Source organism: Astatotilapia calliptera, chromosome 9 (assembly GCF_900246225.1).
Source record: "Astatotilapia calliptera chromosome 9, fAstCal1.2, whole genome shotgun sequence".
NCBI lineage: Eukaryota > Metazoa > Chordata > Actinopteri > Cichliformes > Cichlidae > Astatotilapia > Astatotilapia calliptera.
Genome location: NC_039310.1, coordinates 9,948,181 through 9,971,312, shown reverse-complemented (window position 1 = coordinate 9,971,312; position 23,132 = coordinate 9,948,181). Strand labels below are relative to the sequence as shown.

General features: G+C 43.8%; 4 protein-coding genes across 8 annotated transcripts; 2 read left to right on the top strand and 2 right to left on the bottom strand.

Annotated features, from left to right (window-relative positions):
• Positions 1 to 432: 432 nt before the first annotated feature.
• Positions 433 to 3,345, bottom strand: fbxo45 (F-box protein 45). The gene is made up of 3 exons (XM_026180164.1): positions 2,548 to 3,345; positions 1,551 to 1,907; positions 433 to 1,449 (listed from the first exon to the last, which is right to left on the bottom strand). The coding sequence occupies exons 1-3, from the start codon at positions 2,872 to 2,874 to the stop codon at positions 1,264 to 1,266; spliced, it is 870 nt and encodes a 289-aa protein (XP_026035949.1). The 5' UTR covers positions 2,875 to 3,345; the 3' UTR covers positions 433 to 1,263.
• On the top strand, positions 2,693 to 8,530 carry fam168b (family with sequence similarity 168 member B). 2 transcript variants are annotated; one of them, XM_026180166.1, is made up of 7 exons: positions 2,693 to 2,712; positions 5,742 to 5,833; positions 5,938 to 6,021; positions 6,327 to 6,469; positions 6,568 to 6,766; positions 6,850 to 6,974; positions 7,058 to 8,530. In XM_026180166.1, the coding sequence occupies exons 2-6, from the start codon at positions 5,764 to 5,766 to the stop codon at positions 6,960 to 6,962; spliced, it is 609 nt and encodes a 202-aa protein (XP_026035951.1). In that variant the 5' UTR covers positions 2,693 to 2,712; positions 5,742 to 5,763; the 3' UTR covers positions 6,963 to 6,974; positions 7,058 to 8,530. The 2 variants fall into 2 exon arrangements, with proteins under 2 accessions (XP_026035951.1, XP_026035950.1); XM_026180165.1 differs by lacking the exon at positions 2,693 to 2,712 and adding an exon at positions 3,614 to 3,750.
• A 466-nt stretch (positions 8,531 to 8,996) lies between these two features.
• On the top strand, positions 8,997 to 15,256 carry rbbp8 (retinoblastoma binding protein 8). 3 transcript variants are annotated; one of them, XM_026180743.1, is made up of 19 exons: positions 8,997 to 9,117; positions 9,575 to 9,701; positions 9,813 to 9,855; positions 9,952 to 10,047; positions 10,373 to 10,464; positions 10,680 to 10,752; positions 12,077 to 12,258; positions 12,346 to 12,429; positions 12,510 to 12,586; positions 12,703 to 12,770; positions 12,916 to 13,165; positions 13,280 to 13,445; positions 13,561 to 13,649; positions 13,964 to 14,081; positions 14,170 to 14,307; positions 14,400 to 14,439; positions 14,538 to 14,625; positions 14,708 to 14,849; positions 15,003 to 15,256. In XM_026180743.1, the coding sequence occupies exons 1-19, from the start codon at positions 9,115 to 9,117 to the stop codon at positions 15,098 to 15,100; spliced, it is 1,974 nt and encodes a 657-aa protein (XP_026036528.1). In that variant the 5' UTR covers positions 8,997 to 9,114; the 3' UTR covers positions 15,101 to 15,256. The 3 variants fall into 3 exon arrangements, with proteins under 3 accessions (XP_026036528.1, XP_026036527.1, XP_026036526.1); XM_026180742.1 differs by having other exon boundaries at positions 8,998 to 9,117; positions 12,877 to 13,165; positions 14,403 to 14,439; XM_026180741.1 differs by having other exon boundaries at positions 8,998 to 9,117; positions 12,877 to 13,165.
• A 70-nt stretch (positions 15,257 to 15,326) lies between these two features.
• Positions 15,327 to 22,911, bottom strand: slc35d4 (solute carrier family 35 member D4). 2 transcript variants are annotated; one of them, XM_026180745.1, is made up of 15 exons: positions 22,624 to 22,911; positions 22,171 to 22,217; positions 18,313 to 18,390; positions 18,137 to 18,218; positions 17,958 to 18,035; positions 17,834 to 17,859; positions 17,703 to 17,754; positions 17,581 to 17,629; positions 17,330 to 17,375; positions 17,165 to 17,200; positions 16,818 to 16,852; positions 16,319 to 16,388; positions 15,963 to 16,056; positions 15,789 to 15,853; positions 15,327 to 15,532 (listed from the first exon to the last, which is right to left on the bottom strand). In XM_026180745.1, exons 1-15 carry the CDS (start codon positions 22,693 to 22,695, stop codon positions 15,469 to 15,471), a joined length of 894 nt encoding a protein of 297 aa, XP_026036530.1. In that variant the 5' UTR covers positions 22,696 to 22,911; the 3' UTR covers positions 15,327 to 15,468. The 2 variants fall into 2 exon arrangements, with proteins under 2 accessions (XP_026036530.1, XP_026036529.1); XM_026180744.1 differs by having other exon boundaries at positions 17,834 to 17,862; positions 22,624 to 22,910.
• Positions 22,912 to 23,132: the final 221 nt, after the last annotated feature.

Genomic DNA, 23,132 nt, shown 5'->3' with positions numbered 1-23,132 from the left:
CCCTTTTCCCATGTTTTGATACCAGGCTTATCTTCTAAACCATGAATGAAAATCCACTTTTTCTTCAAGCAATATTAGTATAGCTTCTTTAAATATATAAGTTATTGTTCTAAAAAGCTGATTCTAAGAGAAATGTTTGTTTTTTAATGGAATAGCCTAGATATGCTAGTCTGTGCATCATAATCATACAGTTCATGGCTGAGCTTGGCAGCATGAGCAAGATCCTCTTGTCCAAGTTCCCTTAAAAAAAAAAAAAAAAAAAAAGGCCAACAATTATACAGCGCTTTGAGTACTCCGGGAGAGTAGAAAAGCGCTATATAAGAATCAGTCCATTTACCATTACCAGTTGATCAATAGCTGACAGTGTGGTGATGGTCGATCTTTCAGACCACCTGCATTCTCTTCACTTATGCAAACAAACATCAAACCGTCTTTACTGTAGGAGTGGCACCATGTAGACTTTATTTTCAGGCTTTAAAATCACACAGTATCTATAGTACCATAGATAAAACCAGGAAATAAATAAATCGTAATACTACAGTAGCACATTAAAAAGACACATTTCATGTTACAGGTTTAGTTTCCACCGTTACTGAGTAAGTACTTGAAAGGGGGAGATGTTTCAGTGCATACGCAGCACAACAGTGCGCATGCATGGACTGCCACACACGTGCCATGGACGTGGCCCATGTGTCCTTGAGGTTTACCTACGCCAGAATGTTACAATACATCTCACATGTTTCATTTCACTGTAATGCAGTCATTCCACAATGCGTTTGTCCATTAACTCACATGTTAACGACTGTGTCACATGTTAAAAATGTTGCGTTAAAGCATTCGCCACTTGGTTTAGAGTAGCTTAGGCCTCCTTCAAGCAGACAAAATCTCAAGTAAATCTTCAGCACGAGTCCAAAATGCGTGACATTAAATTAAGTTTCCCCTGTAAGGTGAATAATAGAGTTCAGCAGCTAAACTGTAAAAGTGGACTTCTCCACGTAGATACACAAACAGTCCCTGCACATTCCTTTCCCCCTGTTGTTTGTCCAGTTTGGGAAAAAAAAAAACCTTCGCTTTTTTTTGGTGAGTCGAAGTAGATTGCAGATTGTTCTCTGTGTGCTTATGGAAATAAGGTTACTGTGTTTGGAAGAAATGTGACCACTTACCCTCCAAACCTTAAAACACTACAATAGGGAGGGAATCAGCAGTCTGTCTGCACTTGACAGGAACATGTATGATTTCAGGGTGGCACAGGCTGATCTGCATCTAGCCGTCCAGAGGTTTTCCCAGGTACACCATGGTGACTTCAGTGTTGCCGTATACTGCAGACACAGCAGGGAACAGGCAGGTTTTGGGCAGTCCACGGAAAGCCACTCCGAGAAACTCAAAACCTCTCTCAAAGGCTAACGTCTTGTCATCCATGTCTAGAATCACTCGTATTCTCTCCCCGATCTGTGGACAGGCACGGTCACATCAGGAGTTATAATCATGTTTTCACTTGTACTCTTTACACAATTTCCTTTTAAAACGTCATTTCAAATCTCGACTCCTACCTGATATTTAGGTGCATTGTTACACTGGGGGAAATTCCCGTTGACTTCTCCGTTGTGAAGCAGGTTATTGTCGACCAGGTTCCAGCCCCAGCTCTGGTCATCGCTGCCCAAGAGGGCTACGTAGCCCTGGCACTGCATCTGCGCCCGCTTCGTAGCGATACCTATCACTGCCACGGTGCCCAGGGGGCCCTCCCACCAGATTTCCCAGGCATGTCGCCCTTCCGAAAAGCCGATTTTGCCCCGCGCGCCGTCTGTGCTCTGGGCAATAGGGTTGCGGTGCAGAGTGAAGCCGTTCTTCTTCACGTAAACGTTGCGGGAGCAGTCGTGGGAGCTCAAAGCATGCTGAAAGGCCTTGAGCTGCACAGGAAGACAGTTACAGTTAACAAAATCACAGACACTTGCTGGGAAATCTAAATATTTGTAAGGGGAAAAAAGTTCTGTGAAGCATGCATACAGAAGAAGAGACATGCTACTCCACTTTCCATCTCGCAGGACGCTCATTGCACCATTCAGAGGTGCAGAGCTCAAATATTTTTCATAAGAATGTAGGTCGTGTTTCTAAAAACACTTTGGAACAAATGAATGAGTGTCCTTAGATTGACATTGGACACAGACAAGTTGTTCTCATTCAAACCTTACTTTCATGCCATCAACACTCCTATAAACAGTCTCCATACACAGACTGCTTAGAACAGGTTTTGTTCTATTATGCAACAATAGACTGGAGAGTCAATTCAATATGGACTCCAGTGATAAGCCCAATGGCAACAAAACATCTGATCTACACCTGCTCAGTGTGATCACCAACTGAAAGACAATAATACAACAAGCAGGATTCAGTTTTATGCCCGTTTATGTCTTATATTTCATTGAATACGTTAAAAAGCACTAGATTACGCTGACATTCAGTAATGTTTATGGCTACATTGTCCCTTTGTGTAAAGGCATAATCAAACAGGTAACCCCAGGATAGAGGGATGTGTACTGGTGAACCTACTTTGCCCTTGTAGGTGGGCAGGTTACAAAGGATGTCAGACCGCAGAGCCTCGTCGCTCAGAGTCCGGCTGCAGAGGCTGCGCCACACCTCGCTGTTTTCATCCGCCAGGATATTGTTCCAGTGCCAGCAGACCAGCGAACACCGCATCAGGTCAGTCAGCTCCAGGTAGGAGAAAACATGCTCCAAAACCCTCGCTGGTAGCCTCCCCGCCACCCCTGCGCCTCCTCCGGCTGCAGCCGCATATGGAGAGCCGGTGGAGCTGCAACTGGCTGCCGCTGCTGCGCCCAAGCAGGAGGAGCCTCCTCCCCCACCCGCCGCTCCAGACATTATGCCCCTGCTCTTCACCGACGACGCCAGCTGAGCGAGTAGTTTCACCGTACACCGCAAGACGGTTCCTAATATGAGCTCGGCAGCAACATTTTTAACCTGTGAAAAACCCACACGTAGATCGCGCTAAAACCACAACAGTATACGGACCCGACTCTTCCCACTTCAATGGCTGAATGGAAACGATGCGTCAAGGTCCTCAAAGGGCACGAAGCACTAATTGTCCCGTTGTCACAGAAACGCGAAAATTATTTCGGAAGAAACAGTGGTCAGTTTAAGAAGTAAGCAAAGTCTCCCGAGTCCGGAGACGACGAGATATTAGATAAAGCAACAGTCACGCTCGAGTCAAATAAATTTTACCGCCTGCAAGGACCGCAGAGCCGACATAATGAGTTCAAGGAGGGTTGCTACACAGTACTGTTGCAGTGTTGCGATACTGGACGTTACACCGCTGCAACGTCAAAAGTGTTGTGATTGTGTCGCAAAAAATACGAACCGTATTAAAAGACGATGCAGTTGTTTACCAATAAAAGGCGTTATCTGACCTGTTACGTCATGTTGGTTGGATTTGATAATTATTTTCAGATCGTGTTTGACGGAAAACTAATGATAATAGTTTAAAAAGAACTACTGGTGTTTTCATTGTTTAACATGGGATTTACACGTTGTTGAAAGAAAACAAAACCGGCATCTTATATAAAGTAGACTATATTATTTTATTTTTTTAATTTGTATACCACGTGACACCACGGAAGTGACGCGGGGTGCTCAAAAGAGTTAAGCAAAGCATCTGGGAGCAAAACAGCAGTTAGCTTTATTTCATTTTAACCCACAAGACCGGAGAAGGTGACTAACTGACGGTCAAAGCAGCTAACAGTAAGTTGTTGTGGGTTTTTGTTATCGGGACATAAAGATATGCGTGTTATCTGGTAACGGGACAGGCTGCACCGCTTGACACAGCTGTCTGGCTGCCTGCCTCCTGTGCTATGCGGCCTGCTTGACGAGCTGTCCCCCATCTGTCTGCTGTCCGGGGACACTCCGGCGGCTTCGCGCGGTCAGACAGGTGATTAGCGGGTCAGCGTGTAAAGCAACGCTCACCTACGGCGCCAAACAGGCTAGGCTAACTGCAGGTGGTGGAGATCGTGAAGCTTGTGAGCTAAGCTAGCTGATGGTAACAAAGCCCCGCTGCGTTCACCTTTCCAAATTCTTCTACTTCAGGTTGCCATCTTAATTTTTGCAGGCGACGTATCGAACGTCATGTTTTGAGAGGGCACATGTTACTGCCGAGGGTTTGTGCTTGGAAGGCGAAAGCAGCCTTTAAGACTTACCGATGAGCAGCACATATTTAGATTTTAGTCTAAGAAAACATCCAGGAAAAAAAAAAAAAAACACCAAACAAACAGAAACGCATAGCTTCACACCTCTCTCGCCCCTGTCGTCCGCTGTGTTTGGGTGAAAGAGTATAGTTAAAGTAACACAAATAAAGCCGAATTGCTAAATTATGTTGTTCCTCTCTCTCTCTTTGAAAATTTGAAGTTTTGATTAATTTCAGTTTCCTATAGAGTCAGCCTATCAAATAAACTGGAGTTAAATCTGGATTCAATTGTAGCGTGACTGTGCTTATAGCAACCCGAGTAAGTGTAATTGTGAATTTATATTTACCAGAGTCCATTCACTTTGAATGAGCACCTTGTAACGAGGTGGAAAGGTTTTTTGTGTTTTTGTTTTTCATGCTTAAGTTTTTATTTTAGCTACCGCTAGGTGGAAGCACAGATGCATTAAAATCAACCCAGGGACCGTCATGGGAAGCAAAAGTCATGGTTTCTTCGGGAAATGCGCAAAGAAAGCTGTAAAATGTAATAACAATAGTGATGCATTTTGTTTCAGGCGCCTTTCAAAACACTCAAGGTCACCTTACACACGGTTTAAAGAGATGTTCTGATGCGAGAGGGGAGTTAGTGATATGGATATTTGCTGGGAGGGAATTCTAGAGGCCGAGAGCAGAGCCAACTCATGATCGAGACTCCATGGTAGAAGGAAGAGGAGGAGATAGCATCGTGTTAACGTGGAGTAACATCTCTGAGGAATGTTTATAGCACCTTGTTAAATTTAAGGTTTGACCCGAACAACAGAATGGCATCAAAAAATGCAAAATGAAAGGTCTAGCTGAGTGTATTAATTTTCCAAAAATGTCTTTTACAAACTGCTCACGAACATTGTACAATGACTAGTTGCGCTCATGTCTTTCTGCTTTAGACAGTGCTGAGAGCATTAGGAACCATGTTGACACCATTTTTAAAAATAGCGCAAGCACCTTCTCTGCGTTATGTTTATTATCAAACAGAATATATAGTAATGCCAATACAACTGTAATAGGTGCACGTCAGCACACAATGTCAGAAAATGCTTATTAGTCTAGTCTTCGCTTTTTTGTTACCGTGACCTTGCAAGGTCATATCATGCAGACCGCTGTCAGTCAGCTGTGTCGTTGGGTAAAAGTAGTAGTTTGTGCACATGCCATGACATATAAACGTAATGAAATGTGACGAATGGGAAAGCTACAGTAACAGCAGTCTAATAAATGGAGAGTATGTCAAAGTCTAAGCTCTAAAGAAAGCACACCAAACCAGTCGACATGCTTAAGGTTTCTGAAAGCAGAACTGAAGGTTTTGTTTAAACATTCTGAGGAATCTTTTCACAATCACTGTGCTGTTTTTGGAACAACAGGGTCACAATCGACAGCAACAGAAAGCTTCATATTCTCATGTCCATCCTTTCCACAAGAGCTCTGCTGGCACACAGATCAGCAGTTGGTTTCCATGCATGATTGCATCATTCCAACCTGTCTGTGCTTCTCTTATTTACAGCATCTGCAAGTAGACAGCCACAATGAACCCAGTATACAGCCCTGCACCAACAGGGGTCCCCTTTACCAACACTAAGGGTATAGGTTATCCAGGTAACCTGAAGCATAGTGGTTTAAGAAACAAGCATAATTACAAGAAAATATCTCCCAGCATTGAGAATACTATTATATTCTTGTTTTGTTTCTGGTTTTGGCAGCTGGATTTCCTCTAGGATACGCAGCGGCTGCTCCAATGTACACTCCCAACATCTACGCAGGAGCAAACCCAGGCTTCCCTAACGGTGAGAAGAAAGTAACGATGAAATCTGCCCGAGTTTATCTGATAGATCTTGAAACACATCTTCCTGATGCACTTCAAAAGAGTCAAATTGTTCCATCTGACTTCTTGATTTGAATTAATTATAAACATAACGTAATAAAGAATAAAAGTTCCAAAGAGACTCTTAATAACCCTAAAAAGTGTGTGCGCTTCTCTTCTATGAGGGTCCTGTTTTACTGAGCTGCACAGCCAGTGTTTCTTCCAAGCTTCAGCTATTTTGTCCCAGAACAAACGGCCCTAATATGAGCCGTCTTCCTCCCTCTCCAGGCTATGCTCAAAGTGCTCCCTTCAAAGTGTCCTGCTCTCCCAGCACAGGGACCGTCCCACCGTACTCATCCTCCCCAAACCCCTACCCAACTGCTGTGTACCCTGTCAGGAGCACCTACCCCCAACAGAACCCCTATGCACAGGTCAGTCCTTGCTGTATGTGTATATTTTTAATAACACGCTGCCCCTCTTCATCCAGTCTCAGTGCTTGAGCTGTAACGTGTGGTTGTTTGTCCACCAGGCACTAATACCTTCACAACAACAAGGCCCTTACTACACACAGGCTCTGTATGCTCCACCGCCTCATGTCATCCATCACACGACAGTGGTCCAGCCCAATGGGATGCCTGCAGCGATGTATGCCCCGCCTATCCCTCCTCCCCGCAACAACGGTGTCGCCATGGGCATGGTAGCCGGCACCACTATGGCCATGTCAGCTGGTGAGCTGCAGCAGTTTATTGAATCTTATCCAGGATACAAATGTGTTCGATTTGTAGTTTTACCTGTGGCTTTCACTCCTCAGGAACTTTGTTGACAACTCCATCACCAGCGCCCGTCGCTCCCCACCCAGTCACGATGCCCACATATCGGCCTCCTGGCACACCCAGCTACAGCTACGTGCCCCCGCAGTGGTGAAGAGAGAGAAGTGTGAGTATGTTTTAAAAGCATCACAAGTTTGGTCAAAGGTGCAGATTAAAGGTTTATGTTTACACCCGGTGTTCTCTCTGCAGGTCCGGAAGATGGTAGATATGCATTCACACTCCAGTGTTTTTCTCTCGTGGTGACGACCTGCCCCGCCCTGGCAGCGTCCGCTACCAATTCTTCTTCTTCCAGCATAATGTGAATCTAAAACCCAACTACATAGAGTCCCATTTGGATAAGCAGGGGGTGACAAATAGGCCCATCCCCACAACCCCTATTAATGGAATAAGGCTGCATTCCATACCCCCACACCCCCACCCCCTCAACGCCAGCACCTCTACAAACCTGCTGCATATCTCACATCAAACTGCAAAGCCTCCATGCAAACTCTATGTGGACTCTCATGCAGGTTTTTATAGCTTAAATTCGTATGTAGTGAAAAAGGAGTTTGGAATAGTTTTTTTCTCTTTAATTTGGGGGATTAAATATGATGTTGAATGCATGTGTATATATAGATTTACAAAGTAATGCTAGCTCAATTCTCCCTGCTGTGACAGATGCAAATTCAATAAAAGGCACAAATCCAAAGGAACTAAGAAGAAAAAAAAAAAGAGTAATAATCTGCAATGCTGAATCACCAGTGACTATGTCTTAAATGTGAAAGAAAAAAAACAGACGAGAAACGTTTATTCATGCAAAAACATACCTGCGCCGTCCATCACGGGCCAAACTGTACTATTTTTCACCGCTTTGTGTTTAGGTAAGTGGTTTTTATCGTTTTCTTTCAGTGATGCAGTGTTTGCATAATGTCTTACCATTTTTGTATTGTAGGAACAAAAGATGGGACTTTGAGTTTGTGCCTCTGTGACTGGTGGCCATTCCAACACTTTTACTTTTTCTGGCCTGTTAAACTTTCTTCTTTTTCTTTTAAACAAATGGTGTTTCAGTTTCTTTTTTTCCCCCAAAAGTCTGAAGCTGCTCCTGCTTGGGTGATATATGATGTATTCACTTATTTTAGCCAGAAGTGTTCTTGGTGGGGAACAAGTATAGGAAGTTATTAGAAGTCAATTGCACCCATTTAATAAGAGTGGATGAGCAGGAAGTGTGTGTGTGTGTGCGCATGTGTGTGAAAGCGGGACTCGAACGGAAACCATTCTGAATGGTGCCATACAGTGCAACATGCTTAGAATTTTAGACTTACATGTCACTCTAATGAATTTACTCTTAGGCAGATTTGAAGCACTACATCATTAAATCACCGCTCAACGTGGACATGTTAGGGCACCGTAATGATATTAAACTCCATTTGTGAATAGCACTACTGAATGAAGGCACTAATTCCAAACGGTTTGTAAAAGATATTTGACTTTTTCCGACATCGCTCGCTGTCTTACCTCAAGTCTCCAGGCTAAAAATCCACCAATGTCACTGTTTCAGACATGCTTTTCTATGTTGCCTCGGTCACCTCAGTTAAACATGTTTTGTAAATGTTATTTTTGTGACTTTGGTTGCTGTTTTGTATTCTAAAGAAAGACCAAAAATAAAAACAAATATAAGAATAACCTGTGTTGTGCATGTCTTCTCACTGGGTGTGTTGGGGCAGCCAGAAATGATGACAAAATAAAGAAGAACATGAAACAAAATATATGCTGGACGATTCAAACTGGTTTGAAAGGCAATATTTGGTATGACAATTTTTTTTTATGACCACATGACATGCCACATTTTCAGGTAATGGCTCTTTGGGAATTTGTATTTTAAACCTGGAACTCAAAATATAAAGAAACAAGGGCCGACTCAGGACTTTTACACAGTTCTGATTATGATATTGTACTGTAGTCCCCATGGCTCTGTTCTATATTATAGATTTTAGACATTTTATTCTTAAAGCTACTCATTGGTAATTGAGGTCAAGTCAAACAACTTTCTGTAACTTAATTTCATAAAACAATATTTTAAGTATTATCATTATTATTGTTGTTTGGAGAGAAGTAGTATCATAAACCACTGGCTGCTGTTTAACAGAGGATGGCGTCAAAGCTTTCCTACGTCAATTGGAAAACGAAGAAGAAGATTTCCCAGCTTGCAGTTCGGCGCGCGAATTTGGATTTTGTTATGGTCAAGCCGTAGCCTGTATGGCTCAAACATGGTACTGTACTGTTAAACGTTACTCTAACCATTTTTCTCTTTGACAGAATATCCTAGTTTTTATTCTTTAGACGTGTCGGTGTAAGTCTGAGTCTGTTTGCGGCTGTTTTCTCGTGAGCTCGTGTCATTAAGTCTAAACTTTGCATTTATTTCTTAATTGTAGTCTAAGTGGTTATTGGGAGAACAAGCTAAAAGACAGAGGTGAAGTTTTATTAATGCTTGTTCTGAAAGCCAATAAACAATAAGTAGTAAACACGTGAGTGTTGAGGGGGTGAAAGTTATTATTATTATTATTTAGCTAATTAGCACTAAGTTTATGCGCTCGTCTGCGCGCGCCATGTAGCAAAGCTAAAGTAGGCTTACATTGACAAGTGCGAATTAACATTAAGCAACACTAAAATGAGCTGAAAGAATTAATTTATTGTTGTGAGGCAAACACGGTTGATTTGCGTTGGCAGGAAGCGAGCAGAGATACGCTTGTAGATAGTTTTGGAAACGACAGGAGCAGCGGGACAGCCAAATCAGCTGATCGCTTTCAAGACTTGTGGAGGCAACTTGGAGAGTGTCACCAAAATGCACTTCAGGGTAACTGACAGTTTGATCTCACCACGTTCATGCTGGCTTTCATATCTATAATATGAAGTTCAGAAGCTAAATGAAAACACATGTCATCATTGCACTTGTTGCTGTTTCTAGAATTGGAAGCAAAAGTAAGCAAGCTGAAAAAGGAACGTTGCCTGTGAGTATGTTGTGTCATTTTGCGTTTAATGAGAAAGACACTTGAGTCTTAGTAAGTTATGTATGAAGGGTAAAGTGATGTGTTTGTCCTCTACAGAGATGCGCAGAGGCTTGAAGTGTTTTACAGTCGAAACCAGCAGCTCAAGGAGCAAAATAAAAACCTGCAGGATGCCATGGCTCTCCTGGAGGAAAGGTAATTTACCCAAAGATGAATGCACGTGCACTCCACTGTTATTCCCTTTGTAGCAAATGCTTGTTTGTTTGTTTGGAATATATGTGTCTCGTTGAACCTCTGTTAAATTCTAACTATAACTTAGGATGGGAAAGCTGCAGTTTGGCACTGATGTGGGATTTCTAATTAACTGGAGCAACATGATACCAAAGACAAGAATAACCTTTTCTGATTCATTGTATGGGTGCTTCAGATTCCCCCGCAGACTGAAAGTTAACAAGATTTAATGTGTTGCATTAAAACGGTGTGAAACATAAAGATTGCCAGCAGTGCTTTCCCTTTCCAGGCTTCGAGCAGCAGAGTGTGATCGATGCTCCATCTTAGAGGAGAACATGAAAAACGGTCAGCAGCAGAATCTGCGTCTTATCGAGAAACTAAGTGAGTGTTTTCATTTCAGTGTCCAACAGCCATTAATAGCCCTCTCTGATGTGCATACACATATGCAGATGCAATCTTTCACAACAGTAGTATGTTATATAATATGACGAGTAATATACTAGAATAAATGTGAAAAAACCCTAAAAATTCTTTAAGATTCTCAGTTTGTTTAAGAACAGAGAAAAACATGTTCTTTGCAAACCTTTGTTCCTCAGAAAATGAAAGAAACCTGCTGGAGGATGAAAACAATAAGCTGCGAGCTGAGCTGCAAAAACTGAAGAGTTCTCGGTAAGCTGTGTCGCATTAATGTTTTTGTTCACGAGAAAAATATGAGAAATGTTTTAAAAAGTTAAAGCAATAACTTGAAGTACTTTGAAGTTTATCAGTATCTCGCATCATGGAGGAAGTTTGACTCTTTACAGACTTGCTTCAGTTTATTGAGGTCTGGGCCATTGCACAACACCCTGACTCTTCTGTTTTTCAGCCATTCTGTTGAATGTAGATTTGCTGCTTTGATTCAGATCATTGTCTTGTTGCATGAGCCTGTTATTGCCAAGCTTTAACCGTCAGACGGATGACTTGGAATACTTTGGTATATATGGGAGTTCTTGGATGACTCAGACACATCAAATCATCACCACTCCACCACCGTGCTTTGTGGTGATGTATTTGGGTTTTGCCAAACACATCCCTCTGCATTATACGTACACCTCCTCAGTTTGGTCTCGTCTGTTCCAGTAGTCTTGTGGTTTGTTTGTGAGCCTAAGCTTTGCCTTCATGTTCTTTTTAGAGAGAAGCAGCTTTCTCCTGAAAATAAGCCATCCCTGTTCATCGTTTTCTGACTGTGCTGTCATGAACTTTAACATTTACACACTGAGACCTGTAGAGTCTGAGATGTAACCCCTGCTTTCTTATTTTATTGTATCTTTTTACAGTTTCTGAGCATTGCGCAGTCTACTCATCAAGGTGTCTCTTGACATTGATACATCTGTCTCACAGAGACTGTTCTTCATTTGGTTAGATATTGTGAACGGGTTTTTCTTAGCCAATCATCCACTGCGCTCATGTACTTAAGATGTCTTCAGTTGTCTTTCATGTGTTTTGGTGTTGCTGAGCCTGGTTTGTGCATTTATTCTTTTTACAAATGCAAGTTTATTCTACTGCTCCGATAGGTTTATTTTGGTTTTATGGCTTCTTCCGTTTGCGCCCAGATTTTAATTAATTAATTTTTTAACCTCATATTAAAAGTTCCAGTGAAAAGATACTTAATAGATTTTAAATATTTAAAATGGGGGACTGTGTCATGATTCCTGCAAATAGCTGTAAACAGTGCAATACTTTTGTTAAACCTCTTGAATTAAAGCTTCTATAAAAATGTGTATCACCTACATTGGTCAGACATTTCAGGAGTGAACAATACATTATCCCAAGCTGCTACTCAGTATTCTTATTTTTATGTGTTTATAAGCTTTTTGGTGCTAACAGTCCCAGTTTCTTCTGTGGCCCCTTGGGAAAATAAATTTCCCCCCTCAGTAGGCTTGTAGGTTCAGGTTCGGTAAGTTTTAAAGTTTCAGTTTCCAGTGAAGCACTACACGTGTGCTTTTCTTTTCAGGTCTGAATCCAAGGAGGCCTCACCCGCAGAACAGGAAGAGGGCGTTATTCCAGACTCCCCGATCTTGCCCAGCTCACTGCCCGTGGTAAACAGATTGAAGAAACAGAAAAATAACGACCAAATGAAGCGTGTGCGCTATGCAGAGGTGCCTCTACCACAGTCTAACAATTCGCTCTTCAATGGTCAGTCCTCTTTAAAGTAGCTTCCTCTTCGTCACCTGTCTGAAGACACAAACCAGTTTTCTAATCTAAATTCTTTTTTATACAAAGATCCTGAGGGTGCCACAAAGAATCCTGGAAGAGCAGAAGTGCTCGTCCCTAACACCTGTGAAATGGACGCGTCGCAGATCTCAAGTATGACTTCATCCATTATTGGTCTTCCGTAGATGCGATCATGAGCGTGTTGCTGTTAACATGTCTGTTTCCATTTTCAGACGATGTGACTGAAGGTGAAGAAGAGGCAGCAATTGCAGAAACTTGTGGCCTTGAACTTATTGAAAAGCAGCAGATGGTGTGTATAAGCAGGATTTGAAACAAATGATGATCTAATAAAAATAATGTGATCAGGCTTTAATAAAAACGAATCTTAGGTGTGATCAAACAGATTAGCTCTCTTTCTCACCTTAGAATCTCAGGAAAGCCCCAAGCCAGCAAAGAAGCTTCAGCACTCTCTGGAAGCAGGACGTTCGTTTAAAGTAAGCATTGAGACATCATCTTCTGCTGTGGCAGACACCTCCATGTGGAAAAGAGAAAAAAAAATAACAGTTCGGTGCTACAGTTATACTTGTTTCCCTCTTCAAGGCCTTGCTTCTTGTCCTCTTCATCCACACTGATGCACAGTCCAGACTCAACATCTAAAGGGTCCCCATCTCTTCTCCCACGCATCAAACGGTTTGCAGAAGGCGGCAGTGTTTGCAGGGCAAAACGGGTGAAGGAGGGAAGTCCAGAGGTACAGGAACGCAGTCAACGAGGACTCCAAGAAGACGCGGACAACCAGGAGGAAGGCGAACACCTACAGCGTGAACAGATCAGCCAGACTGCCATATCTGTGAGCAATCCAAGCATCAAGAAGGAGCAACTAGATAGGAAGGCAAGAGAAGGCAGTAACATCATTGTCAAATTTTAACCACGTTTAGTGTCCAGGCTGTTTAATTAAATGTAAGACAGAAATATAGAGTTTCAAGGTGCTTTTTATATCACACAGGTACAGTCAGGACATAATATGAGCACCAGCCAAAAGCCAAGCACTTCTTGTAGCAGTCCTGCTTTCAAGAAGCCAAAAATGAAGGTTAAACTGGATGCAGACGGGAAGAAAAGAACCCCTGTGCAGGATCTGAATGCTTCACAAGGCCAGCGTGAAGCTAAAGATGGTGATTTCTCTTCAGCAAAGTCACTTGAAGGACATGCGGATATTTCTGATTGTTGTACAGTTTGAAATGCTCCTCAATAATATTCAGTTAACTTGAATGTGGCTGTGTGTTCCAGCTGATAGGAAGCACACAGTGGAGCCTACATGGAGCGTCGATCCTGCGCTCGCTCTCTCCATGTACGACAGCGAGTGGAAAGGAGACGAGGTATAGTCACGTGATCTGCTCTGCTGAACAACCTTCACCCTCAGCATGCACTATACTGTAAGCTGGCTCGGGGCCTTTGGGCTTGGCCATATTAGGAATATCCTCTCTTATTAACATCATCCAGACCTGGGAGTAGAAATGCGAGTGCTGAGGTTGATCTGAAGCCTGAGTTTTACTTGTACATATACTGACCTCATTATTTTAAACTGTGTCCCTATTTAATGTGAGCGTTCATCATTTTAACATTATTTAAACTAAATCTATTCATTGCACACGTCGTTGTGAGAGTCTAACACAGGTTTTGTGCGTTCCAGGAAATTGATGAGCGGCAGCATCATGTGGAGATGGCAGATACAGACTGCACCTGGGTCAGTCACAGCTTACTTCAGCGTCAAAGAGAGAAGGACCGAGACAGAGGAGACAGTGTGTTCGGTGAATATACACGGCAACACTTTTTTTCTAAAATATTTAAAATATGCTGATTTAAACTGTTAGTAATCTCAACTGTCCCTACTTCAAGGACTCGGTGAAAAAGCAAATGACAGCTTGGATATGATGTTCGACACAACGGCTTACGGGGAGTACAAATCTTGCAACAGTTCACATCTAGGCCAGAGCCAGCCCTGTGACCGTGATGATGATGAAGAGGAGGCCATTGGTGAGCTTTCAGATTGAAAGAAAATGTGTGCAATCTAGATCAGTATTTTCAGATATCTATTCGTAAGGTAAACCCTGTGTTCTCCAAATAAGGAGATCCTCCTGAAGACAGTGCATGCCAGTCTAAAGCACGGTAAGAAACTGATCAACCTTTTCAGGTGTTTATCTGAAGATGATCATGTTTGCTGGTCATTGTCAGTTTTCCATAACCTAGATCTGTCTCTGGATTAGACACCCAGCGTTTGCACATGTAGCAGTCGTTCGCAAAAAGGATGAGAGAAGAAAACTGAAGGGCACTACCTGCAAGGAATGTGAAATTGTAAGTATTCTGAGTACTTGAGTTTAATAAAACTGACACACTGCTTACACTGATCCTATTTTAAATAATTGTTTACCTGCAGTATTACGCCCATCTGCCAGAGGAGGAAAAACAGAAAAAGCTGTCTGCTTGCTCAAGGCATCGTTTCCTGTACGTTCCTCCATGCACACCTGAAAACTTCTGGGAAGTTGGATTCCCATCAACGCAAACATGCATTGAGAGAGGTAATTTAACAGTTATGCACTGTAGATTAAAGCAGTAAGGGCAAAACATTTGAACCCATTTCTCAGCAGGACCATTCTTCATCCTGTCATGCTTTTCAGTGCACGAGAGAGGATTGTACTGTCTTTAATACTAGGATGTGTCCTCTGTTGTAGGTTACATCAAAGAAGAGAAGAATCCTGAGGCGCGCTTACGGAGGAGGCAGCCATTAAATGCTCTATTCTCACCGAAGCGAAACAAGGAGGAGAAATAAAAATGTCCATCTGTAAAAGAACTGATGTTGTGAAGAAGGTTGCCGTTGTTTCCTTTCTCCCCTTCAGTCGTTCTGACTTGTGTTTTGTTTTTTTTAAATGTTTTTTGTGCGGATAGTTTGGATGAATAAATAATTGTTTCTATGGAGTGTTGGGATTGTCACAGTTCATCTACAAATAAGTAAGTAATAATATGCAGACCTTTAAATTCTGACCCAGTGCAGTGAGGACAGTTTGTACCAAACTTTTATTTGGTCAGGAGATCAGATAATAGACAAAGTTATAAAATGAATGTAGAAAAATAGAATCTGCATCCCCAGTTAATAAAGAAAGTCATTTGAGGTGAACTCGTCTAAAGTGCTGAAATTCGTCACACGTGAGTATCCCTCTCAGAATAGATCAGCAGAGACTCTCCGACGTGACTGACGACCACACTGCAATCAAAAACAGATCAGGGCTTTCATCAAAAATCCAGCATCACGAGATTAACGTGTATTAAACTGGAAAACAAAAAGCATTAAAAGTTGGACATAAACCTGCAACTTTTTAAAACCACAACTGACAAGAATTCACATACAAACGTTCACAAACATGTTAGAACAAATAAGACGGATGCAGAAATCTGAAGCATGGAAAATGAACATTTGTTTTTGTGCTGAAATGAGCTGGAAACAAAAGTTTGGTACCTACCACAAAAGAGACGAAGCATTAGAGTTCACAGAGAAAATAAATGGAGACAGGAGCATGGCAGTAACCTGACAGGACATAATCCAACAAGTAAATCGCATCAGTTTGACTTTGATGATCAACACGTGTGTGTGCGATGAACTGTGTGTTACATGAGTTTAACATATCTGAAGTCACCTTAGATAAAAAGATCCAGACCCCAAAGTGTTCAAAGGACAGTCCGCTTTTTAATTTGACTGTAGCCAACCGCAGCAAAAAGCCCAGCAGAGCGCTGTGAAGTGAGACACACAACCAGTAAGAAGGCCACAAACCTTCCTCTGTCCTATTAAACCTTTTACAGAACTGGAACAGGAGTCCTTGTACATAAACACACTAAATATGCCGTTATTTAAAACTTTCTAACAAAGATCTACTTATTTTATATCCAAGTATAATTAGAACAGACTCTGAAGGCTTCAGTTTGATATGAACTCAAAGGACGACAGCTTGTTTTCACGGCTAACCAACATCGATGCAATCAATATCGTTTTCACCTGGCACAGCAGCCACAGTGAAATGTGTGCGACTGCAGGGACGGGAACTCCAAGGCACCTGTGAGGTCACCTGCACAGGGACAAGAGGCATAAATTTTATATACACACACACACACACACACACACACATATATATGTGAAAATGAGCTGGAGACAGTGGTAGTAACAGAAAGAGAGGAGGCAGAGCTGGAAGTGGAGGTTGAAGATGTTAAACTAGGACAGCAGAGTTACAGCTCAGGTTGAGCGGTTTGGAGAGAAGAGACAGTGGACAAATTGGACAAAGGAGTTTTTAAAGTGGAGATGCCAGGCAGGAGGAAAAGAGGAAGACCTCAGAGGAGATCCATGGATGTAGTGAAAGAGGACATGCAGGGGGGTGGTGTGACAGAGGTGGAGGGTCTGCTGTGCTGGCTCCTAAAGAAGTAGAAGAGGAGCTGCAAAATGAGCAATAACAGAAGTTTTTGTGAGAATATTTGCAGAATCTATGTGAGGTCAGTCGTACCTGTCGGGTGAGCAGCAACAGCCAGCAGCAGCACGCTGTTGTTCAAAGGGGGGAAGCTGTTATTAGGCACTGATAATATCTAAATCTGCTTAACGTGAAAGGTTAAAGTTTTGAAATGAATCCGACTGAATAACTTAGACATCACTATCCCGTATATTGACCCTTAATTTTAAGACTTATGAATGGCAGTCGAATAAGGAAACGAATAAGCTTTTTTGGATCATGTCTAACGCATCAACACTTGGGTTTATCACAATTGTTTACATGTAGTTTAAGTAAATTAATACTCTCACGTTAGAAGATTGAAGGTTCAGCCTCAGATCAAACAATTTAGACTTGAATCTTACCTGAACAGGTAGTTAATGCACTGCTGCTCAAGATCACTGCAATCAAATCACAAAAGCAGCGTCTTCAGCCTCTGATGTGCAGCAGAGCAAGCTGAAGCTGAGAAACTGCACCGCATGCTAGACTAGGAAGGCGCTCATGTGCGCCCACCAAAGGCTTTCACTCACCTCAGGTTGACGGACTTGTGGTGAACTTGAAAGACTCTATATGCACCTGCAAAGCAGTGTTGTTGTTTCAATTTCTGCTGCTGTTGCAGTCGCTTATTGCCATCAAAAGATTTAAGCCTTAGGGCAAAATCGATCAGCTCAAACACAACATCACCTCAAACCCTCGGCCTTATCAAGGCTCAGACATCTTCATCATCATTCTTCTCACAGTTAAAAGTGTTTTTAAAGTCATATTACGATATTAGACTTACCAACACAGGCGAGATGGCAGACGGCCCACAGGTAACCGCTGTGGTCCACCTGCACGGCAAGGACACATGCTAACTAACTTGATCTACGGCACCGGCAATAAGTGAGCCAGGATTGTTATTACCTGAGGGTCATAAAAGGGAAGGTTGATGGCTGAAAGCAGCATGAGGCATAGGCTGGAAGAGAAGGAGGGACGTTTAATGTGTGAAATGTGTGAATCTCTTTTTAAAAAAATAATAAAAAAAACATCCATACCTGATAAATTTCAGCCACTGTGTCTTCTGCTAAAAAACAAAAAGCAGAGAGAGCACATTAGGAGCAGGAGTGTGAAGCACATGACTGAACAGATCAGTTTACAGCAGGCGGTGAGCGCACTTACCTCTCTGCGCATGACCTTGAAGATCACGTAGCTAAAGGGATGAGAGCAGTTCTGAAGAGTGAAGAAGAAGGGAATGTCCTGCGTGGAGGAGACACACTCATAACAAGATTGTCACAGTAGCAAGAAAAATCAGCACATGAATGCACTGCGATGTTATTTTAAGTGAACTGTGCACTTACTAAACGTGATAATGCCCGGGAACCAGCGTAAATGTTCCCCACAAATAGGAGGGAGCCCGGAAGCCAGGACAGAGCCGCAGATCTGTAATGCAATATTAGAGCACGTGGATCGTGTGGAAATCTCCCACGCGGCAGTATAATATCAAACCCAGCAGAATGCAGTGCGGTGACAGTACCTGGTGATGCGGTTTATTTCCACCCATCCCAGCTTTCCAGACACTAGAAGCAGGATAGCTCCAATAAATGTCTGCCATCTGGAAATGTGCAGTTTGGTCGTGTTAGTGAGAACAAACACGAGGTTATTCAGGTATCACACAACAGGGTGCATAATTAAACTAATGAATAATTCCTTTTACTTCTTTTTTTTTTTTTTTTTTTTTTTTCATGACATCAGAAACAGCAGTATGCGACATTACGTGATGGCAGAGCTTCAGTTCATCCTTTGTCATTTTTTTTTTTTTTTTTTTTTTTTTTAAATAAATAGGACAGGGGGAATGAATGAGAGAGAGAGGGGGAGAGAAAGAAAGAAAACCAAAGGGGAGAAGAGACGGTGAGAAGGGGGGGAAGAGAGAGAAAAAAAAAAACTCCTGGGTCACCTGTATGGAGAAAAAACAAACAAACAAACAAACAAAAACAAACAGAGGAGACAGCAAACAACAAAGAGCAACATAATAATAGAGAAAACAAAGCACCATCACAATAAACTAGCTAGTCATAGATATCAGTATTTACTAAATAATAAACGATATTGTGCAGCACGCAAGATAGACAGCGCACAGTGTGCTTTGAGGCAGCAGCCAAGAAAGCTTTAGTCCGCGTCTGTGAATACCCATGTGTGCATACCTGTGTGGATCAGCATGCTTGCATTCCAAAGGTTTCTCCATGTAATGATCTGCTAGGGAGTGTGGGGGGGCCACAGCCCCGTCCTCCAGGGTGTGAAGCGGGTATGGAGGAGATCAAAACTCCAGACATCCAGAGGCCCCCAGAACACAAGAGACCATGGAAGACCAACAGAGGGGCAGCCGCGCCACTGTCCCAGTAAGAGCTGAGGAGAGTCCCAGATGAGGGCTCGCCCAGCAGCCACGGAGCAGAAGTCAGGGGGAGTTGCAGTGACGCGCCCGTGAGCTCCGCCGGCCCCCAGCTGCGCCTGAGTGACCGAGCCCTAGGCCGAGAGGCCGGGGGCACCCCACCTCCAAAGGGGCCCGAGCGAGCCCCAGGCCCCAGGCCCCGACAAGCGGCCGCCAAGGAGTGAGCTGGTGTGTACCCGGACGCCCACCCCCAGACACAAAGAACCACCAACACACCGACACCTGAGGGAGTCCGCCACCGGCAGGGGAAGTGGTGGTGGGTGGAGATAGGCCTCCAAACCTCCAAAGGGGCCTGAGGTGTCCCCAGAGAGGTGGCGTCTGATACCCAACCTGACATATAGACACAGACATACAGGCACACACAGACACAAACATCCATTCCCACCCTCATGCTCTCATATGCACTTACTCCACACTCAACCAACGTGGAGACAGACATAAAGAGACGCTGTACACACAATCACACTCCCCAAGCGTACTCTACAAACCGGGTCTAGGTACCCTTGCCCCTGGAGGGGGGAATTGCACCCAGACCCAGGTGGTGTTACCCTTTTCCCTGCGGTGGGGAGAGGCAGACCACCCCGACTCCGCAGCAGCAGGGAGGCCCCACACCCCAGACCGCAGTCGGACGGCCAACTCCTCCTACTAGCCCTCCCGCTCCAGCAGGCCGCAGAGAATGGGGGTGGGAGAAGACTCCAAACCTCCCTCCACCCGCTCATTGTAGTGTTGATGCATGTGTGTTCTAAGGTGCAATTAAAACCCAGGAGGGCATGGAGCTACCTGCCAAGGAGCAGCAGGTAAGCGCATAGTCCCTCCTGATAGCCCTCAATGACTAAGTGTATTTAAAATTGAGAGGTGGGCAACGACGTCAGGGGTGAGGTATACACCCTGATGGTGATTTGGACTCCGTGATTGTGCCCACCCCCAAGATCCTATATGTATGTGTAATGAGAGTGTGAATAATGTGAATGTCTAAGTTGTGGGATAAAATTGAGGCAGAGGCAGCCAGAAGGGGACAGGGGGGGGGGGGGTAGCCTCCTCTGCACCCTGGTGACATACCCCCACTCCAAGGCCCTGCATGTGTGGGTGGTTGTGGAGGAGCGGGAAGAGGGAGGCAGCTGGAGATGGGGAGGGAAGGAAGGGAGGGGCAGGTAACCCCTCCCTGGGGCCAGCTCCCCCGCTGACCCCAGTAGGCACTCCCACCCTCCGCGACCCGCCAGGGAAGGGGGGCCCAGGCCCATCAGACCGGGGCCCAGTGCAGTAGCGCCCCCCGGCTCCACAGAGCCCTGGACAGTCCACCCAACCCCACCACAGAGAAAACTGCACCCACCCCACCAACCACACATCTTCCAGACTACATAAGACGGTAAACGCCCAGGCTGAGATCTTCCTCCACCTCTCCTGTATCTCCCCCTCCTGCAGAGAGTTCCTGAGAGAAGAAAGCTCCTGCAAGATGTGACCATCCCCCCCACCAGTTGAAGAGCCCCCCAGGCGGCTCGATGCACCGGCGGCACCCTGCTCCAGGGCCCCCATGCACCCACCCGCCCACAACCCCGGCAACACACCAACCAGGACCCGAGCCCCCGAGGCCCGGCCCGGGCCCCAGCCCAGAGACGGAGCGCCCCCAGAACCTCACGCCCATCCCGGACCCACCCAGGGGCAGCCAGGTTGCCAGGTCAGTAACCCACGTCCGTCAGCACAGACCCTCCCCTAGCCCCGCTGCACGCAGCCGCAAGGAAACAGTCACCTGAGAGCCAACAGAGCCCTCAACCGGACGTGACCGCTACCCCGGGTTGAGCCCCCCAAGGAAGATGCCTCCGGGGAACCCCCCGACGCCCTAAGCCTGTCCCTACCCCCTCACCAATCACAACAGTGAAGGCGGGACCAAACTATGACCCCCCACCCCCACTAGGTGATGGAGCTGATAAAAGGGGCCCAGAGCAATTGATCTAATGTGGTGGCAGAGGCTGTGTCAAGACTAATGTAATCTAATAGATAATTTCTATATTGGTTAGAATTAAGATTATTTTTATTTTTCCAGTTCATGAGGACTGTTTTCTTGGCTATGCATAGGGCAGTGAAAACCATATGGGCTATATTCTTTTCTGAAGTGACATTATCTAAGCTGCCCAACAAACACACTAAGGGGGAGGTTGGAATGTTACATTTCAGACACTTCGATAAGTCTTCACATATCTCGCGCCAAAACTTTTGCACTGGTGGACAGAACCAAAGAGCGTGGATGTAATTGTCTGGTGTATTGCCTTGACAGTGTGAGCAGTTGTTGGAAGATGTAAAGCCCATCTTGAACATCCGATGACCTGTATAGTGCACTCTATGAAGTATTTTGTATTGTATTAATTGCAGACTGGGATTTTTAATTAATTTAAAAGTTTTTAAGCAAATCTGAGACCAGAAGTTTTGGTCTAGGTTGACTGATAAATCTGCTTCCCACTTTGCAGTAGGAAGGGATATTGATTCATCTAATTTAGAAAGTGTTCTGTATATTTTAGATAATAATTTGGGGGATTTAAGAGTAAGAAAATGTGCCGCACTTAGTGGTGTTTGTAATTCAACTTGACTGAGGTTAAATTTCTTTTTTACTATGGATTTAATTTGTTGATATTCTAAAAACCTTGTCTTGTTGATCCCATATTGTGCAACTAGTCTGTCAAATGGAATAAATTCTGTTCCCTCTAATATATGTTCTAAGTATTTAATTCCTTTACAACTCCATTCTGGGAAATTAATCATATTATTGTTTTGTAATATGTCAGGGTTATTCCAGATAGCATGGTGGGAGTTTCTAAAAATAACGGAGTCTTCATTAATCCCATGCAAACGTACACCTATCCTTTTACTTCTTTAGATTTATTGAAATGTATTCTACTCAAAGAAGAGTCACTTCACTAGATACATATTCAATATTTATTTTCAGTTACTCACCCTTGAAATAAGGTTGGATAGGTGAAGTTTAACACTGACAGGACAAACTACAAAAAAAGAGAAGACAGTGAGCTCATTTCATATGCAGGCAGTGTGGTATTAATCATTTCCCTAGAGATGCTTCATTACTCCCGCCAAAACCCATTTAAAAGTCTGCCAATTAGGTTTGTACAGCTGTCTCTATAAATCTGTACGGGATACAACACGACTCTAACTATGTGATATAATCGAGTTTTCAATTCGGCATAACTGTGGATCCTATTCACACTTGGTCTTTGTACACTTCCTGCACTTATTTCTACTCCCTGATACCAAGCGCTAATATTACCCTTTACACAGCTGATGTCTGGATGGATTCACATGGGATTACTCAAAGCATCTCCGCGGAATCTCTAAATCAGTAACCTCCTTTTCAAACTAAAGTTTTTGACTCGTATCCTCGCTAGTACCTACCTTGTTCGTGAAATATGACACAACAAAAACAAGGCTAAAAGCGAGGCCGGTGACGTGTCTCCTCCACTGCATGATGGTCTGCAGACACGCTGCAGCTGGGACATGATGAGAAGTACCAACAAAAATAATAAAGCTTTTAATACAGCGGCTCGTTTTTGAAACTGAAGACCTCTCAGGATCGGAAACTTCCCTCACTGTCACCACACATGACGCGTCAAGACGCAGGCACACCGAGATCGTCTATGCGTGGGAAGATGGTTCACTGCGCTGTCTGTGTGTCCCACACACAGCAAGTGTACCACCACATGTACACTGATAAGATACTATTGTTTATTTAGTCTGTCCTTTTGGATTTGGGATAAATTCTATTTTGTGTGTGTCTTACTTTGTCCTTATTTTGCAATCGGTCTGATTGCGGCAGGAAAGACGGTGCATGCTGTATGTTGATTGTTTTGGTTTGAGGGTGTGACCTGGATGATGACAGTCTCTGGTGATGTGCTGTGCTCTTT